Source organism: Archocentrus centrarchus, chromosome 14 (genome assembly GCF_007364275.1).
Source record: "Archocentrus centrarchus isolate MPI-CPG fArcCen1 chromosome 14, fArcCen1, whole genome shotgun sequence".
In the NCBI taxonomy this organism is placed as follows: Eukaryota; Metazoa; Chordata; class Actinopteri; order Cichliformes; family Cichlidae; genus Archocentrus; species Archocentrus centrarchus.
In genome coordinates, this window is record NC_044359.1 from 13,945,223 (window position 1) to 13,966,151 (window position 20,929).

A 20,929-nucleotide genomic window follows, 5' to 3' on the forward strand; every position below is an offset into this window, starting at 1 on the left:
TGGAGAAGACATTTGCATTTGGATTATGCATAGAAAGGGAACAACAAAACAACAAAAACGGCCTCCAAAATGATAACATGCCTCCTTGTTCCATCTCCACACAACAAACGAGCTTGAGATCAAAAAGCTCGGGCCAAGGATGCGCTTTTTCTGAGGCTTTCTTTTAAGGGGTGGGGGCGGGGGGGATGGATTTCTCGTTTTTCTCACGACCTGATACCGGCTGCATCGTGAAAGGACAGAACCGCGGTGGGAGGAGGGCTTTTTTTTTTTTTTTTTTTTAATCCTTCAGCCCTCAGTGGGCAGCCGCTAAGGAAGGCATGGTTATACTATTGGTGCATGGCTGTTAAACGATGAAGAAATTGGGAGAGGCTGCCGGTGGTCCAGCCAATCACGTATCGAGGTGTGGCCCCGCGAAGGCGTGGTCACGGCAGAGAGGGGCGGTCCCAGAAGCGGAAGTGTGTCTCGGCTGATCTCTCGCTGTCATTCGGCCACGGTCGGTTCCAGGAGAGAGGGGCAGCCAAGAAGCAAGCACACACACACACACGGGATCGACTGGCTCTGGAGGAGAGACAGTTAGTGAGGAGACTGAAATAAAGCGAACAATGAAACCGATCGAATAGGGCTTTATGAACGAACCGAGCATAAGTCACACACTGCCACGTTAACAAAGCTCTTCGATGATACGGTCCAGATTAGAGGCAGCAGATAGAGAGCTGTGTCATTGAGCAGGCAGGACACGTCAGGAGAAGGGAGAGAGAGAGAAAAAAAGCTGACCGACTGCACTGTACGAGTCAGCTGCTAAACCGCCTCTGAAAAGCTTTGCCTGCCGCACTCATTGTTTCAAGGACACCGTCTCGCTCTCAGCCTAAGAGGAAGGATCTCGACACAGACGACGCCGAGGTCGAAAGGTGGTGGTGATCAGAAGGTGAGGAGATGTTTTATTCGCCTGCCTTCAACCTGTCCAGCTAGCTAGCAGTCGTGCTAACGGTTGTTAGCTAGCAAGCTAATGTTAGCAACGGATGGAAAAGTTAGCTGGTCAGCTAACAGCTATTTAAACTGCGTCTGAGTCGAGGTATAAAACAGATCATTTAACAATAAATTGCCACACTGTTAATAAGGCGCTTCAATATAAACTTGCTAATTTTGATGGTTGGCTCTTCATAGGTCGCTGACAGCTGTCAAACAAGGTCGAGGGTTTTATTTCTGAGGGTTTTGTTATCTTTATTGTTAATATTTTCAGCATTCCTTGACATTTTGTGCTAATATGCGTTTCGTGGACGATAATTAGTTGCCTGTCAGTTGGTTTTCGTTTGTAAAACGTCTCCAAATGGAGACTGTATACTCGACACACCAGTGTTCCTGGCTTTACTGGTAGCTGCCAGCAGCTCAGCTGTAGACAATCTGGCAACGTCACGGGGTTATAATTAGCTAAAGATGTAACGTTAACTGGCTGGCTTTTTTGTTTTAAGGATGAGCTCTTCAATAACGGTATTATGATTGTTCTATAGGTGTAGGATCTCATTTATATGCAGTAAAAAAGATTTCCCTGCATCTGTGTCCCCTCACTTAGTTGTTTTCAAGTCCCTTGATCTATGGGGAAATGTGAGTGGCTGACTGCTAACTCAGTACATGCCATGCTGTGTGCTCTTTTCTCAATAGGACCAAACGATCACGGGATAGCACTTGTCTGTGGGGGGAGAAAACAAATGGGGGATTACGGGTTTGGAGTCCTAGTTCAAAACAACACTGGCAACAAGTCTGCATTCCCGGTCCGAATCCACCCGCATCTGCAGCCCCCTCATCATCACCAAAATGTGTCGCAGAGCCCTGCTGCTTTCATAAACAGCACCACAGCCGCAGGGAATGGCACCACGGGAGGCTCTCCCTGGCTCTTCCCTGCCTCCGCCACCCACAACAACGTGCAAGACGAAATCCTGGGGGGCCCAGAGAAACCCAAAGCACAGCAGCAACAGGAAATGCAAGAAACGCAAGAAAAGCAGCAGCAGTTGTCTCCTGGGAGTCACCAAGAGGGTGGAAGTGGTGGTGGGATAATTTCAGAACTGGAAAAAGTCCGGTCAGAGGAAGGCAAGACGGAGAACGGCACATCTGAAGGCAGTAATGGAAAAGAGAAGCAGCTCCGCCTTGAGTCACCTGTCCTGGCAGGCTTTGATTATCAGGAGACATCTGGTCTTGGGGGAACGGGCCCGGTCCAGTCCAGTACAACCTCGTCATCGCTTACTGGCTTCAACAACTGGTCAGCTGCCATCCCGCCTGCGCCATCAACAATCATCAACGAGGACGTCAGCTTTTTCAACCCGGCCTCTGCCAGCAACGGGCCTCTGCTGTTCCAGAACTTCTCACACCACGTCAGTCCAGGGTTTGGTGGGAACTTCTCCCCCCAGATTGGACCAGCCGCGGCCTTGTCCCAGCACCACCCGGCTCCCCCACCGCATCCCCATTTCCAGCATCCCCACAGCCAACACCAGCAGCATCGGCGTTCTCCAGCTTCTCCCCACCCTCCACCGCCCTTCCCACATAGGAATGCAGCTTTCAGCCAGTTGCCGCATTTGTCCAACAGCCTGAACAAGCCCCCGTCCCCCTGGGGTCCAGCCAGCTACCAGAGTCCCTCTCCCTCCCCTGCCTCCTCCACTTCCTGGAGTCCCGGAGGGGGATATGGTAGTGGTGGAGGCTGGGGTGGATCTCAAGGCAGAGATTATCGGCGTGGGCTGAATGGCGGGATGACTCCCATTAACTCTATCTCGCCACTGAAAAAGACCTTCCCTAACAACCATGTGGCATCCCAGAAGTACCCTCGAAACAGTCCCGCAGGCTTCAACCCCAAGTCCTGGATGGATGATGGAGTTGGCCGTAGTGATAACATCTTCCCTTTTCAGGTCAGTTTGTCTCTGAGATGTTTATTCGAATGATTTAGCAGTAATTTTAATTAAATTGTGATGTTTTCCCCCCTAACGTTGTATACAAATCATGGATGTCCGATGTACATGTCTGGTTCTGAAAATAATCTGGCTGTAGCTGCTCGTCACCTGAATTATTTAACAGCAGTGTGTCATTTATGTTAACTATTAATATTATAGCATTATGTGGTACAGCTGCTATTTTTAGACACAGGGGGAGGGCATGGATTTACACAACGCTTCTGCTACTGTGTTAAATCTGTCATTGGACTCTGTACTTCTGTAGCTGAGTGTCCTTTGCGATGACTAATGTGGCTCTGTCACTGCAGTGGTGTGTGCCACGTGTATGAGATGGTGGTGGGGGGTGAAGGAGGAGGTTTTGGAGTGGGGAAAGCATCACGGACAGTAAAAGATGGGAAGATTTGGAAATGGGAGAGGGAGGTAAGAAATGAAGACAGCTATGGTGGGTACAAGGAGAGCCAAGAATGTCAGAAACTAAAATCGACATTAAGTGATGAATAGCAGTGAATAACAGTGCATCATGGTGGGATTGCTTTTGTTCCAATCAGAAACAAACGGTAGCAAAAAATCTAATGCTGTAGATCTATGAACCTCTACTCTTTACATATATGAGGCTATCCCTTTTCGTTGCTTGAAAGAGTGTCTGATAATTTTCGTTAGAATTACAGTTGCATTAATTACCTATTGTATGTCATAGGATAGTTAGCCACCCCTTAAAAAATCCCAGTTGCTTATAGTGTTATTTTATTAGCTGGATCCACATACCATGAAGACTGTCTAAGTAATTGTACTGTCACATGTAGAAACCAGCTGTAATGGAAAGAGGTAGAGGGGGCATGGAGATAAATTCATTCTATTGATCTAGCCCATGATTGATTTTCTTGGTCGTTACAAGGAGGAGGGGATAAAGAGACTCAATTGGCTGTGGGCTCATCTCGGCCTGATAATCTGATGAAATGCTTCTTTAAGTACTGTGTGTATCCTTTACTTTCTTACCTTGTGACAAAGTCCCCAGCAGTCTACTTTGTCAAATTAACCTGGGGTCAGTCATAGTTACTTGGTTGCCACTGGCTCCCAAAGTCATCATGGATGAAAATAGATTGTGTTAAATAGTCTGGGTGACTGTCTGTCTTTGCTGTTTCAGCGGCTTGTCAATATCCCAACTGAACATATAGATTGCAGATATCCTGGGCACGTTCTTTACCAATGGACCCAAAATTCTCTGAACAAGCAAAGTTAACAACTGTTAAAAGTGATGCTTGCTGTGACCTTTCCTCTTGTCCATTAGCAGTTAATGACTCACAGTACTCCACGGGCTGAACAGTGAGGTGGTTGTGCGGACATGTCTTGACATGCATCAGAGAGAGAGCGAGCGCAAATGCTTCTCAGCAGCTATTTAGGATCACCATTGTTAACGGCTGTAGGTAGTTTGTGAGGCTCAGGTTCATGTCTGACCTGTTCCATTTCGCTTTGATGAGGAGCCTATTTAAAGGGGGCCTGTTGTGCTCATTTCCAGCACCATATTTTTATTATTATTGAACTCTACTAGAGTAGCTTTGCATGAGTCAGCTAGAAAACATCCATATTTGTCTTGTGCTGGGTGTTGGTACAGTTCATCCGCTGTCTGAAACGAGCTGTTTTAGCTCCCACCCCAATTATTGCACCCATTGTTAGTCATTGAATATCAGTGAACTTCCATGGTGTCGGGTTGCCACGTCACCGCTATACACTTGGTGTGTGGAGCCCATTAAGATGATTAAGATGACAATATTAGGAACATCCTCCCTCTCTTTTAGCTCATGAGCTTTTGAAATTACTTCTACATATGATGGCCTCATTATCTGAAACAGCATTTCTGTAGTTTAAAACAAAATAACCAAAACTATAACTAAATAGGTAGCTAATGTACATCTTTATCCTATTGCATCTATTAACATTTTTACACGTAAAAACAGCTTAAAAAATTAAAAGTAAAAAAAAACCAGTCAAACGTTACGACCTAATTCTGTTTTACCTGTTCAGCTGATATTTGTCCAGTTATGTTCATTAGTTAAGGTATGCAAAAATCATTCATCATGGTATGTGAATGAGGTCAACCGTGATCCAATAGTCTCCCGACGGTATATAAACATTACTTTATGCGCATGGGGCGGCGGGAGGGTCTCACTTTGTCTCCCTCCTCCTTCCTGCTGTGTGCAGAGGTGCTCATATGCAGCTGTTATGTCTTCACAAGCACAAAATTAAAGATTAGCGTTATAGCTGTTGCATAGTACAAAAAAGCTGTTGGATTACAAAAAAACAAAGAAGAAAAAGCATAATGATAAACAAACATTCCCAATATACTTAGAAGCTTTCAATGATCATAAACATAAAAGGATCACAACTGGTATCAAGCAGCCCTTAAGTCAGGTTTGGGATTCTGCATCCATTTCGAGATGCCCGGCTGCTGCGTCCCAGCGTTAGAGTCAAGCTGTAGTTGCAGTATGTTGCTCTTCCTTATGGCTGAATCAGATCAACTAAAGTAGCATTGTCCTCTTGCCCCTTTGATACTGCAAGGGCAGATGGAGGATGGGCGTAGAATGGCCTCACTGTGTGTCTGCATGTGTGCGAGAGGGAGAGGAGGACTGGTTATGTAATCTGTAACTCATTTTCAAATAACAAGAAACTTCCAATATAGGTTTCGATTACAAAAGATGGCTGCGAACAGATTGCATATTGATGCTACTCAAGCCGATTTCAAAGCCTGCTACAAATTCCACTTTTGCTTCATTTCTTTAAGAACGCCACGCTGGCGTAATTGCAAACACTTGCTCAAGTCGAACATTTTCGGTCCACGCAGATTTGTTTTTGCCTCGCTTCGTGTGGATGTGGATCAGCATTGTTTTGCCTGTAGTCTCATCTTCCACTCTGATCTTAATGTTGCTTGGCTCATATTGTATAATGCAGCTGCTGTGGAACATTCACTTCATATGCACTTCATATGGAAATTAGGATTTGTTCCAACTGAGGTATTGTTTCCTACATGTTAATAAGGATTTGCTTATAAGCATATCAAATTCTGAACCACACATCAATTGTTTTTCTTCTTGTTCTCAGTTTCGTTCCTCCACAAAAAAAAATTAGTCTGTAAATGTTGCGTTTTAGGTTTGAACACGACCTGTAGATTATGATGCAGTGTTGAAGCTGTTACTGTAGAAACCATTGTTAAATTAGTGCACAGCCAACCAAGCATCAGTGCCTTCTCTGTGCAGTTCACTCTTAAATATATCAATCCAAGTGCTGTTTGACTTTCACAGTCCGTGCTTGCATTTACATGTGCCATGAAAATTGCCACATCCGTCAGATCAGTTGGCTTAGGCCGTTTCCTATTCATTTACTCCCATTTTATTTTCTTAGCTACAGAAATACTCTAGAGGAAAACATGGAGGGAAAGATGGCTTTACTTTATCTTTTTATAAAAACCTTTTTTAAAATAGTGCTCGTAAATGTTTGTTGAGATCATGTACTGTTCAGATGACTGATTACGCAGGTTGTCTTACACAAGGCACGCCCAGATTTGGTAAATGAAACACTGTAGTTTGTGTAACTCTGAACTAAACACCCCTTCCACTGTAAGCCTTCTCCAACAGTTTGAGTTTCAACACGCACACACAACAGATGAAGGATCAGTTGGGCATTATTCAGGCCTTCTGTGTTCGATTAAATCACTTCACTGCATCTGCTTCTCTGTGCATTTTAATGTGGCATAAATGTAACATAACTGACCCCTGTAAGATATCACTTCTGTGGCATTTGCACTGCAAGTTTGCTCCACAGAAATGCATTAAATCAATAGAATGCAACCGGTCAGGTATGTTACAATGGTTAGCTATCCAGGCACACTGCTGCTAACTGCCAGTGCACGGTTCAGTTAGTAAATAACCTTTGACCAGAAAATTGTACTTTTTAAATGTCAGGAAACCCTTCTTTTTTTTTTTTTTTTCTTCTGGCCGTTAGTCTTTCCCTCTTTGTCCTCTAATTCTTCACCCGTGAATTTCAAGGTCAGAAGCCTGCTGCTGCGTCAGGTGTACTGAGCCTGTTTCAGATTGGTAAATCTGGCCAGTGACCAGGTCAAGACCTGCAGGGTCTGAGGTAGAGAAGCCAGCACAGGATATTGTCTCAGTAAGCCACCTGGGTAACTGTTGGTTACAGTGCTCCTGACTGTATGTGCAGCTTAATAATGACGCCGTTATCTGAAGGTACATTATTAAAACTGCCTCCGTGTATGTTCAGAAAATCTTCTTTGCAGAGTGTGGATTTACCCACTGCTTTAACCAAAACAACTAATCCATTAAACGCTTCTTTATATGTAGAATCAGATCTGTAAGCCTGATGAATTATTATGTAAATGATCAGTAACGTGTTGTACATATGACTGGTGATGAATGTTAGACTGTTTGGCCATTTGTTTCTACCCAAGCAGCCTGAGCCTTAAATATTTGCTCTTTAGTGCCCTGCGTCAGCTGACATAGGTTACAGCCCTCCCATGACCTTGAATTTGATAAGAGGTTAAGAAAATGGATGCATGTTTGGAAAATACCGTAGCTCAGTGGTTGGCGGCACAGTGGTTAGCTCTGTCGCCTCCCATTTAGAAGGTCTTGGGTCTGCATGTTCTCCTTTTGCCTCGTGGCACTCCAGCTTCCACCTTCATCCCAGTGACATGCATGTTAGGTTAATTGGCTGTGAGCAAGAAATATAGTCTGTCTCTGCATTAGCTCTGTGATATACCGGCGACTTGTCCAGGGCCTACCTCTCCCCTCACACAGTGACAGCTGGGCTAGTCTCCAGCCCCGATCCTGAATTGGATTAAGAAGATGGATGGATAGATGGAGCTCAGGAGCCTGAAAGATCATATTCAGACAGCTCCTTTGTGCCTGTTCTTTCAAGCGTTTGGATACAGGATTTGCATGAACCTCTGTTGGGTACATCCTACAAAGGTTCAGGGTTGCAGTACATGTATGAAAACTGCTAACACTTAAATTTTTAATGAAAGGGTGAAGATGAAAACTGAGTGTGAACTGTGGGCAGCACAGTCGGGCCAACTCGTTCCTGTCCAAAGTTAATTGTCAACAAATAAAAGTGATGTTTGGCTTTGCTTTTCCAGCCACTTCCAGGGCTTTGTTGCTCTGTCGCTTTGGGTTTGGCAAAACTGAGTGCAGAATACAGCTATTTATTACGTCTGGTAATGGCGGACAGAAAACATTGTTTGTAAACTCAAGCTGAGAAGAGATAAGAGAAGAATGTGTGAACATCCGTTCATACGTGCACTGTGCATTCATGAAAACTTTCATTTTTCCAGCAGAAATATAAACACTGGACTAGAAAGCAGAGTTAAATGTCATTGTTTTATTACCTAAATTTACTCTCAAAGATTGGTTTCCTTCTATTCATTTTTTCTTACAGAGCAAAATAAGGTTTGAGTAACGATCTGCTTATTCGTTCAGAGTAGCGACAGGAAGTGCTCTAGTGACAGAAAGCATGTTATCATGTTAAAGCTGCACTCTACAACTAGACTTAATGCTTTCTCATACAAACAGGTATTTTAACTGTAGACCTGCCCTGCTGCCTGTGTTTGGCAGCATTATCCTGAACGCGCTCACGCTGACAATGACAAATTTCTTTTTAAGTAAACACCTCAGTCATTGCAGGTCGCCTTCCTTGCCTGCGTGTGACGTGCATGCAAACTGTCATAATCTTCAGGCAAATCCTCTTGGTCATTTGAAGCCCAAAGTTACAACCATTGCTCCTTGTGTCTGTGCTGTTAAATTAGAGAAATATATATTTTTTAGACTGAGTGGCGTGAGCTGCACTGGCAAGCACTTAACTCTCCTGCTCATACAGCCTCATTATGCCCTTCTTACACCCTTGATAGACGCTCTGCAACAGGAAGAAAGGGCACTTGTGTATATTTGTGTATGTACACATGCGCGCATAAGCTCTAATTGGTCCCTGGTCTAGTTCTTCAGTACGTGTGATATAACAAAAGAACAAAACAGAGGTTATCTTCAGGTGTCGTATTATATTTAATTTTGCTGATTGCATACAGTAAGTTGGTTGAATCTAATCCCCGAGCAGTTTAAATATTGCTGGAACTTCTTTCCTCTGTTGCTCGTTTTAAAACCCAAACTCACACATGCACACACTGTTCAGACAACACTGAATATTTGGTTGCTTGACGGTCGGGGGTATTTAATGTCGCTAAAAACGGTATCGTTTCTTTTGTGTAGATTCAATAGACAAAAATAGACAAAAATCAAACAAAAAAAAACCGCATCCTGTAGATAATATAACCTCGGTGCAAATTCAAGAAACTTTCAAATTAAACAAAGAATAACAAACAAAACTGACATTCACTTAATTGTACTTGTGCTCAAAGGCAGCAAATGAATGAATAAATAGAAAATTTTAACAGAGGCCCAGGAAGTCCAGTACTGTCTTATTGAAGTGGGCAGTCAGTGGATCAGATGAGCAACTTGACCACAAAGCTGATGTGGCAGCAAAGTGTGACACAGCTGTTCAGCTGTCTCTCTACACTCCGTGTACAAGTGGGACACTGCCGTCTGAGAGAAACCATAATGGCCGGGGAGTTAGTAATGAGGGTCAGTTACTTTAATCAGGTGCTTTAATCCGACATTTTCCTCTGCGCTTAATTAGCATCATGTCTTTTACAGTAAAATAGGCTGTTGCGTTTGTGATGTCACTGTGTCTCTTTGGGGTTTTTTTTTGTCGTAAGGCATGGTACGGGAGGAAGTGTCTGGGACTGGTAAAGTCCTCCATTGTGCACATAAACAGTCAGATCTGCACCTGAGCAATGCAAGATGGTAAAAGCATGTATCTGCCTTTGTGGAAACATGCTTTCCACACATTGTGCAGTGTATGCTACTCTGTTCTTTGTTGGACTTTAAAATAACCAAAATATCTTCCCACGACCTTTCTTTTCAACGATGTCCTCGTGTTTTGAGGCATCCGTTAGGCTGTCATGTTCAGTAACGCTGCCGAGCGTTCATTAACATTTTCTGTTGTCTTTTTATTTCTTTTATCTCGCGCACACGTACTGCTGTGGACGGCTGCAGTAGCCGGCTGCTCCTCCCACACTGTGTACGTCAGCCTAACCTGACGTGGCTCAAACTCTGTTCCAACCATGATTGTTTCGGTGCGGCACTATTCTCATTATCACCGGCCTTTTTGTTTTTCTGTCAAAACATGGATGGAATGAGTTCAATCCACTTTTATCTTGACCATGTCTCATATTTCTGTTGAGGAAAAGTTATTTTGTGATAATTAAATAACCACAAGCATCAAAAGAACAACCTGTTTCCCTTTCCTCCATGCCGTTATTTTTCCTCTGTTTATGATGACTTACCTCACTATTTATTTCCTTTCCCCTCTTTTTCACAGCTATTTCGTCCTTCCCTTATTTGGCTTTCCTTTCTTTTATAAATCTCAGGGATGTAATTAAAAGCCCACAATTGAATGTAAGAGAACTATTAAATACAACCTCTAAATTCTACACACCTGACAAATTAGACTTCACTGGTGCATCCTTAATTTCCTTTTTTTGCCTTTTCTTTCCCCATCCTTTTACCCTACCTCAGCTTCCATTTTTCTTTAACAGGCAGTTGACATTGATGATGAATGTTGTGAGTTAATCACCCACAGCATGCTGGATTTAATCATTCTTTGATGACTCTACATGTCATGAAAATCTGTTGGAGGCTGCTCAGTTTGGTGCTGCCCAAGATTAAATTCTCTTTAGAGCAAGCAGGGGTGCAGTCATAGCTAGGCATAGCTGTGGTTATGTTAGCTTATTTTATTTATTTTTTTTTCAAAGATACGTGACTTGAGCTCTTGTGACATTAAGGCAACAAAGATATGTTGTTGGTGGTATCTGCTATGGATGCAGCTGATGTTAGTCTCTCCTGTCCAAATCCCTCTAGATATTGTTTTCTAGACTTTCTATAAAAGTCTAAACCTTAGTGGCAGTGACTCTTTACAAAAATTTACCCATTGCCCAGAATGGCAAAATCTTGTTTCTCAACCTTGGCTACTTTTTGAGTCAGTGTTGGCCAACTAGCGTGCACCACGTGAATCACAGTACGCAGCATTTAACATTAGGCTTATTTTGCTGGACACATTTGTGCCACTTGTGGATTGGCTGGAAAGCTAACCCATATTAGCATTTAATAAACTGCAGAGCTTCTCCTGATTATTTTTGTAATCGATAAATATGCCCAAAAAAAGATCAGAAAAGAAGGAAAAGTTCTCATCAGTTTCTTTAACCCTGGCGATCTTTTTGGCATCACGTTAGGCTTAAAGAAATTGCTAATTCAATTTTTGAAGCGAATTCATAGGTTTTAACACTTAGAAACAATTCAGTTCAGTCTTTTATCGACAAGGATTACTGTCTGAGAGGTAATTGTAATTGAATAATAAATAAGAAGCCCAATTCTATGCCTCCCATAATCCAAATTCTGAGCAATAGTCAAGTGATAAGTTTGAAGTTTGATGATCAATTTTGTACATAGTTGTTAATTCAGTGTCAAACTATAGCAGATAGCAACCAGGCCTGGTAGAGTAACATTGGCATGCTGCATACAACCAGCAATTCACACCCATCATGCAGAGTTAAAAAAAAACCCTGCACTGTCACTGTTGACATTATCTGCTTTAAATAGACTGCTTCAGGGTTTTTGCAATGATGCCCAGTGTGAATTGGCTGCATGCGTTATGTGTATACGTTGGGTTGTGTTGCTATGCATTTATAAAATACACGAACTACCATATAAATTGTAATATTCTTGATTGTAGCTAATGTGCATGCATCTGTGGATGTTTGCAGTCTGTCAGGGATAAGTACTTTGCTGGTCAGCTGGCTAGTTGTTGAGAGAGAGAGAGAGAGAGAGAGAGAGAGACAGAGAGAGAGAGACAGAGAGAGAGAGAGAGAGAGATCTGATGATTAATCACTCTCCAGGCTAATGCTTAGCAACTGCAGAGCACCAGCCAGGCCTTAAGTCCACCATACAGAGTCCATCTCAGCCACAAAATGAATTTCTATTATCCAGAAACAATATAATGGAATTACCATGTTATACAACACCACCCAAAGAAGATGGTATATAATTTGATGCCTCAAAGTGTGCAAATCCAGCAGTGCATACTGAATTGGCTGCTTCTTATTTGTATGTTTGTGTTGTCATGTTGGGATGTATTCATCAGTGATGTGTACTTAAGGCAGAAACCACTCCTGCACTTTCCTTCTGCTTCACTTGCCTCAGAGTGTTTGACTTATTTGTCCTCAGGCAATAGCCTAAGTCCACATATGATACTGAAGCGGATATGAGAAAATGGTGGACACAATCTGGCCTGTATCCCTGTGTTGATATTTGTTTTGAGGGAGAGAGAGAGCGCATTGGGTGTGTTCTTCCACTGTGTTGTTTCTGTTGTAGTCAGCTCAGATGCTGGTAAGAAATTTGGCTACAGCTGGGAAGTTTGGCTGGTTTACCAGCCAAGCATGCCAGATACCCAACCACGCTCTTCAGCCGATCAGATAGTAGCTATTGAATTTTGGTGAGCCACTCCAGACACCAGACGGTAGATTTAAAAAAAAAAAGAAAAGGAAAGAGTGTTGCCCTCCTAGTCAACCCTTGGTAGTATAGTTCACTTCAATAGGCCTGTTTTTCTGAGCCTTTTAGCATGCAACCTCTGCCAATTTAATGGTAACACAGAAGGCTACGAACCCTTCTTTTCTATTCTTTCTTTTCTGACTCTACCTGCAGTTTCTTGTTCGGGTTTGACTTGGTTGCTGGATTAATGCTAGAGATCTTTGCATAGATGCTGTTGAAGAAACAACAGTGAATTTAAAGAGTGACTGATACTACAGCTTTACTGACATGTTGGATAACTCTCTGCGCAAGGTCTGTCCATTATCAGTCAGGCCCAGGGCAGAGCTGGTTACATTGTGTTGTTTTTGTCAGGATATTTTTTTTAGATTTTTCAACCTTTTATGTGAACTGTTGCTACACCCTAAACTTTGCTTAAACGTACATTTCAAGTTTCTGCAGTTCTTCTGAACTATGCACAGCGTTAGGTTTAGGAAGAAAAAGGCCACATTGTTGCACACTGATGCTTTTGTTATTTTAACACTGCATTGCTGTCTGTCAGGCATCCTGTCAGGTTGAATCACTTCTGAGTGGATGTTTTCCAGCCTTAAAACCTGAGCTGATCAGATGTTTTCTAGCTGTGTTCTTTCATAAGCATGGACCTTTTATAGTCAGGCACCCACTCCTCCTTTTGTTGAATTGTATTAATTTCTGCTGTGTTTTACAGTTTACCACATTTACATATTTACACAAAATGCTAATGGATACCTTACTTTGAGTGTACCTCTGCAAATGGTTGGGATAGGTTTTACTTTTTTTTTTTTTTTTTATAGCAATACTTAAAATAATCAAGTGGTTGATGGGCTAGATAGAAAACTGAAAGTAGGACATACATATTTTGTGTTTTGAGAGAATAAACATGACTAAACCTTTTAGTCATAGGGTAATAATGAACAACCATTATTGTAGGGTCTTTACCCACAATACAAAGCCCCTTGAGGCGACAGTTTGTTGTGATTTGGCGCTATATAAATAAAATTGAATTGAATTGAACAACAACTTGTGGCTAGAACAATTGCTGGCTCTGTGACATGTGAGATCTCTGCCACATGCTTGAGGAATATTAAAATCTTTTAAATATTAAAAGCTTTTAAAGTTGGTATTCATTAGAGAAAAATCTTGGAAAACGATGATGAAGGGGAAAGAAGCAATGAGACATTGAAACACGTATGATGTACTTGTCATACTCAACTTTTAGTTATTTTGGAGAAACGGAAACCAAAAAGAGCTCATCAGTTTCTTTCGTTGTTGACAGACTGCATATTTTGTCTGGCCAAGGTGGAGTCAGGACTGAAACCTTATCAGCATGCCACTTGGAGTGTGTGTTTGTGTATGGGTACATGTTTTGGTGTGAGAATATTTTGTATATACACATTGCGCGTGTGTGTGTGTGTGTGTGTGTGTGCGTGCGTGTAAGTGTGTGTCTTAACACGTATTTGGGTGTGCATACACAAATATATCCAGTGTAGCTGGCTGGCATACCAAGGATGCCCTTGTTGTAGGTGATAAAACAGCCTAAGAATTTGCTTGGCTCGTGCTTCATTTGACTGGTTGTTTTACTGTTCACTTTCATTATGTTGCCTCATTGAACGAGTGTGTTTATTGCTTAGTTGAGTTTACTTCGCAAGTTGCACAGTAGGAAAAGCACACAAAAACATGCAAAAAAGGGAATTAGGGTTGGATTTAAACACATGAAGTGTATTGGGGCATCTCATAAGACAGAGAAATCAACTGCCAACAGCAAAAACTAGATTTAATAAAAGAAAAGAACAACATTTAATTCTTCTTCCTGTTGTTAGATAAGCACCTTCTGAGGATTTATTTATTTTGATTCTTTGGCAGCATTGCAAAACTAGGATGAATCCCACACAATAAAGCTGAACAAAAATTGAGCCAAAAAAAATGTTTTAACTTCTTTTATTTCTCATTTCTTACTTTGAAACTGTCACCCATTCCTAACTTTTGTTTCTCATTTCCCACTATTTAAACCAATACCAAAGTGCATTGAGAATTTTTTAGTTAGTAGGAGGTCATACAGTTTGATGTCATTGTATTCAAAGTCTGGTAGAAAGAAACATATATTTAGCGAAACAAAGCTTTTTGTCAAGTCTTTTCAATGAAATGAGCTCAAGTGAGAAAAAACAGGAAAGCATGTGGCTGTTTTCCTTTTTTAAATTCTTTTCAGTCAAAAGTCTTCAAGCATGGTGTGAAGCTTTTGCAACTGTGTAAATTGTCTAAATTAAGAATAAAGCTGTTTGTCTTTCCCCTGCTTCGATTAACTGAGTCAGTGCTACACTAAAAGCAGTTTTATTAACACTATCGGTCACCACTTATTTTTTGTTAACGTAGTTGTGTTAACCGCATGTCTTTGATGCAGGTTAAAAAAATGACGCCATGTTTCTTTTTTTCTCTCTTCTGTTTAGGAGCGCACCAGGTCTTTTGACAGCTTCAATATGAACACTCTGGAGAGCTCCCTGATTGACATCATGAGAGCTGAACAGGACAGCCTGAAAGGTAAAGATGCCAGCTGCCAATCAAGATCATCAAACAGACAAGTAGCAGATCTGCTTTTTTATTTTACATTGTGTTGACAGCAGAGATGTTTTTCATAGAAGGGTCTGGTCACGCAGGCCTAGATGTTGGTTGGCGACCACCAGTTGCTAACAAAAAGTGATTCCTCCCCGACGAGTTGCAAGTGTTTGCTGGAGGTTGCTGGAAGTCATTCTGAAATTGATTGCTAAGGACTGCTAATCACACATGTCTAGAAACTGATCAGTGAACCCCCAATGATAACCACCACTAGTTAGGGGAAAATATGTATTCCCCAACCGGTTCGTGGTGGCTGGAGGTTGCTGCTGTCTCTAGGTGAAAGTGGTTGCAAAGAGGTATAGGGTGCTGCATGGAACACCACCTTATGATTGCTTGGTCGCTAGCAGATTGCTGCAGTCACCCCTAGTTTCTAGTGAGAGTGTGCAACATAAACTGGAAACAGTGGCTGTTTGTCTCCAATGTAAATGTTGCACCTTTTGAAATGTGTTGATTGCAGTAGTAAGGCAGTTTGAAGGTGAACATTCTCCATTTCTGGTTTGCGTTGCACTTTTTCTAGTGTCACTGGCATTTGATGGTAAGTTATTATTGATGGTAAATTAATTGCACACAAATCAGAATCTTCCACGCAAACCATGGGCGACCGCAGCAATCTGCTAGTGACCAAAGCAATTACAAGGAGGTGTTCCATGCAGCGCCCTATATCTTTTTGCAACCAATTTCACCTAGCGACAGCAACACCCTCCAGCAACCACGAACTGGTTGGGGAATACACATTTTTCCCTAATGACTGGTGGCTACCAATGGGGGTTCACTGATCAGTCTCTAGGCATGTTTCTCTAGGATTTTGGTGCAGCCCCCTTTTTGCAACTGATTCCCCTCCGCCCCCCGGTAACCGCTTTTCAACAGGTAGGCCTTTGTGACGGATGCTTAATATCATTAAATACCATGAACAAAAAATAATCTCTTCAACTAGTGATGATTCAGTCCATGGCTTTAAGTAGAAAGCCAACGGAAGATGAGTGTATACCCTCAAAGTGTGCTTCCTATTTAGCCTGTATGTATTTTTAGCAAACCTGTGATGTGCAGGAGGTAGATCTGTAGACCTCCTTCATAGTTATATATGTGTTATATTTTCCACCAGATAGCACACAATTATTAAAGTGCTTGTCCTTATTTAGACAGTAAATACAGTACCAGTCAAAAGTTTGGACACACCTTCTCATTCAGTGTTTTTATTTTTTTTCCCTACATTGTAAATTAATACTGAAGTCATCCAGACTATGAAGGAACACATAAGGAATCATGTAGTAAACTTAAGTGTTAAACAAACTGTCTGTCCGTCCATCCATCTATCCACTTCTGTTTATCCTTTTCAGGGTTGCATGAAGGCTGGATCTAATCCCAGCTGTCATAGGGCGAGAGGCAGGTTACACCCTGTACAGGTTGCCAGCCTGTCGCAGGGCCAACACAGAAAGACAGGCAACCATTTACACTCACATTCACACCTATGAGCAATTTAGAATCACCAATTAACCTAACCCCAGTAACTGCATGTCTTTGGCTAGTGGGAGGAAACAGGAGTACCCGGAGAAAACCCACGCAAACACGGGGAGAACATGCAAACTCCACATAGAAAGGCCCGGGCCAAGGTGGATTCAAACCCAGACCTTCTGGCTGTGAGGCAACAGTGCTGACCACTGTGCCACTGTGCTGCCCGTGTCAAACAAACCAGAATATGTTTTAGATATTTCTGATTCTTCAAAGTTGCTTTGATTTACACACTCTTGGCATTCTCTCAATCAGCTTCATGGTTTTCCAACAGTCTTGTTCCCAGAGGTGCTGAGCACTTGTTGGTTGCTTTGCCTTCACTCTGTGGTCCAACTTATCCCAAACCATCTCAGTTGGGTTTAGATCAGGTGACTGTGGAGGCCAGGTCATCTGACACAACACTCCATCACCCTCTTTCTTGCTCAAAATGCCCTTAAATAGCCTAGAGGTGTGTTTGGTGTCATTGTCCTGTTGAAAAACAAATGGTGGTCTCACTAAATGCAAACCAGATGGCATGTTGCTACAGAATGCTGTGGTCTATTTTATTTTATTCTATTCTATTTTAGTTTTTAGTTTAGTTACTTGTTCTTACTCATCCTTTTCATTTTTTCTCTGTATTGGGCTGCTGTAATGCACAAATTTCCCCGTCGTGGGATCATTAAAGTTTTCTTATCTTATCTTAGCCATGTTGGCTAAGTGTGCCATGGATTTTGACTAAATCGCCAACAGTTTCACTAGCAAAGCACCCGCATACCATCGCACTTCCTCCTCCATACTTCACAGTGGGAACTACACATGTAGGAAAACATTTGCTCACATTTTCTGCATCTTACAGGGTTCTAGCCAGCAGTTGATTGCCCAGCGCTGTGCCATGCTGAGGTCGTCTTGCGCCAGGCTGACAATTTTACCAGTTCGCTATCGGAATTCTTCGCTATCATTATCACTGCAATTGGCAAATGGTGCGTGCCGTCACTGATTTGTTTTCTCTCGCTAGATTGCTACACTATAGTGTCATTTCACTGCAATTTGCAATCTACCAGTGGGACGTCCAGTTTCGTTCGCAGCGTGCACGCATGATCTCATGACAGCCCGCTACAGAAAGCACAATGGCGACCAGCGTTCAAGCGAGGGGGAAGAAATGGAAAAGGGGAGCACAAATGACAATTTCGAGCTTCCTATAAACATAAATTCCCAGCGGCTCAGTGTTGCCAACTTAGTGACTTTTCAGACCCCCCCCCCCCCCCCCCCCCCCCCCCCAAAAAAAAAGCGACAAATTTAGCGACTTTTTTCTGGTGACTTTTGGACATACACAGCCCTCGTACTGCATCCCTTTGTACACTTCGGCATTTCCCGGACCTTGCTTTGGACGATGAGATGTGTGTGCTACTTGAACTCTGTGAAGCATTTAGGTGAGCTTTTATCTGGGGTGCTGTTAACTTGCATTTTCTGAGGCTGGTAACTCTGGTGAACTTATCCTGTGCAACAGAGGTAACTCTTGGTCTTCCTTTCCTGGGGCGGTCCTGATGAGAGCCGGTTTCATCATAACGTTAGATGGTCTTTGCGACTGTACTTGAGGATACTTTCAAAGTTCTTGAAATTTTTTGGATTGACTGACCTTCATTTCTTAAAGTAATGATGAACTGTTGTTTTTCTTTACTTAGTTGAGTAGTTCTTGCCATAATATGGATTAGAACATTACTCTAATAATGCTATTCACTGTATACCATCTCTACCTCTTTGTAACACAGCTCATGGTCTCAAACCCCTTAAGAGGGCAAAAAAAATTCAAGAAATTAACTCTTGACAAGGCACAGCTGTTAACTGAAAGCCATGCATATGACACATAAAGCAGACTGAAAAAAATGCCAAGATGTGGAAAGCTGTCACCTAAGCAAGAGGTGCCTACTTTGAAGAATCTAAAATATAAAACATATTCTGGTTTAACATTTTTTTCTAAATATTTCTGTATGTATTTCTTCATAGTTTGGATGACTATCTACAATCTACAATGTAGAGAATTTTGAAATAATGAAAAACCAGAGAATTAGAAGGTGTGTCCAAACTTTTGACTGGAACTGTACATGATCTTCCTTAAAATGAGTTTCACAATTAAACACAAACACTTTAAAAAGACAAAGTGCGTGTTCTTCCAAAAATACTGATGTAAATAGTTTGCATGTGTCATTCTTCTTCATGTAAGGTGCGCAATAAAAGAGAAAAAAAAAATCTAATTGGCTGCACAAAGGACCGCATACACAACAATTTATCAGTTAACTCCCCAGTTTTTAGCAGAGATCTTTCACCTCCTCCACAGGTCAGCCATGTAGAAGCTTTGTCTTTTTGTGTTATTATCAGCAATATTATGAAAGGCCACTCTGTGTAGCAGTCAGCTCACACCTCTGTCTTCCTTTTCCTTCTCTCTTCTTCCCACTCATAAAAAAGAAAATACACAAAAAGAAAATTTTTCTTGTGAGACATTTTCTTATAGTCTTCTTCTTCTTCCTCTTCCTCTTCCTCCTCCTCTTCCTCCTCCTCCTCTTCCTTCACCACCTTCTGTCATATCTGTATATACCATTATTGGGAATACACTTAGTGAGACTTTGTTGAATTCTGGCTTATGCCACAGCTGATGGCAGTCCATTTCAGAAGCAGCTCTACACACCACATTGCTTGAAATAGTGTCTAATATCGTCTGTTTTATGGAAGCAGTATCAAGCACACAGAGGAAGTGAGGAAGTCACACACGTGAACGACATAGAGAATCCCATCAATTTTCAAAATAAGACTAAACGCTGGAGTTTTGAAATACTCCAAGTGTGGTTTGAAAGCATGCATCAGGGAGGCATTAACGTCATACATGCTGAGTCATGTATGGTATTCTCTGACAGCAATGTTTTCCACATCAGTTGGCATTTTCATGCATTTCCCATATGTCTGTCGATTCACGTGGACATGTATAGCAATATTTGTCACTGACCTACTTTTCCACTGATTTATAACACAATAAGGAGTTAATGAATGTAATATTTAAAAAAAAAAGAGGCACCCTGCAATAATAGTTGTTGCTACAAATGTTTGTGGTGTCCACTAGTTGCACTTTTACACACCGTTGTCATGAATCTGGCTGTTATGGTTGTTATATTGACAGATGACCATCTGCTTTTCCCACAAAGTCTGCCGACCAGAAGAAAGTGAGCTTTTAGGGAGGGGGTCCTTAAAGTGTTTCAGTAAAGTAGATAAACTGAGTAGGGCTCCAGAAAGAGGCGTAAGAATTTTTTTTTTTTTTTTAAACTGAATCGATGAAAGCTGCTCCAGTGGAGCCTCAGAATAAACTCACAGATTTTGAAAAGTTACTTCAAGTATAGCTGAGCATGTTGCAATAAGTACAACCTCTTTGTAATCAATTTTGAGAAGCAGATGCAGAGAGAATGATGAAGGCTTAGGCTTTATTTAAGAAGGAATTGGTGACAGTGATGGGAGGGCTCTTGCTGAGCTGAACTAAAGTTGTCAGCCATCATTGCTTTCTAATAGTCACTGCTGCAAAGTTTCTCAATTTAAAGGGTATTGTGAAATATTTTGGTCCAAAAAGTTGGACACATTTGTGCATGCTAACTTTCAACTTTTTGGTGTATATATTGCACAGAACAATTACACTGTATAGCATACAGTATTGCTATTAAAGCATTAAAAGGAAAGATGTCTGATAGAAAACAGTGCTGCTGATCTCAGGTACAGTTGAAATCGTATTATAGGTCAAGTTTATTTTATTTCCGGGTGGATTTAAATCATTGGGTTACATTTTATATTTATTTATTTTTTTTGCCTTTGTTTTGCATTTTTACATGAATAAAACATTTTATAAATGTTTTATGGTTTTATAAAGGTTTTTTAGAAGTTGGCTAGCCGATTTTCACAGGGTTAACTGGCTCAGTGTTTGTTGTTAGCTTGATGTTTTTGGTTAATCATAACCCAGAAATGGGATAGTTAAATTCATTCAGCATGAGTCCAGTGTTTATTGTTTTAAAGGGTGAAGTTCACAGTAATAACTTGACTAACAAGTTATTAACTTGGCCAGTAGTGTGTGCTGGCTAAGAGGGTGGAGCTGGAGATCTTAGTAATGGTCACTGTTTGATTTCTCAAGGCTTAGGCTGAATGTAAAAGAACTCTGGGTGGTGGCAGTGTAGTTTAATAGGACAC

The 20,929-nt window shown here is 41.7% G+C and overlaps 1 protein-coding gene across 2 annotated transcripts in view; it reads left to right on the plus strand.

The window, feature by feature from the left end:
- Nucleotides 1–451: 451 nt before the first annotated feature.
- Nucleotides 452–20,929, plus strand: part of cpeb4b (cytoplasmic polyadenylation element binding protein 4b) — a 35,020-nt gene continuing 14,542 nt past the window's right edge. For both annotated transcript variants that reach the window (XM_030745703.1, XM_030745704.1), the window contains exons 1-3: nucleotides 452–925; nucleotides 1,660–2,894; nucleotides 15,058–15,148. In XM_030745703.1, coding sequence (XP_030601563.1) covers nucleotides 1,707–2,894; nucleotides 15,058–15,148 — 1,279 coding nt within the window. In that variant the 5' untranslated portion in view covers nucleotides 452–925; nucleotides 1,660–1,706. The remainder of the gene's footprint in view (nucleotides 926–1,659; nucleotides 2,895–15,057; nucleotides 15,149–20,929) is intronic.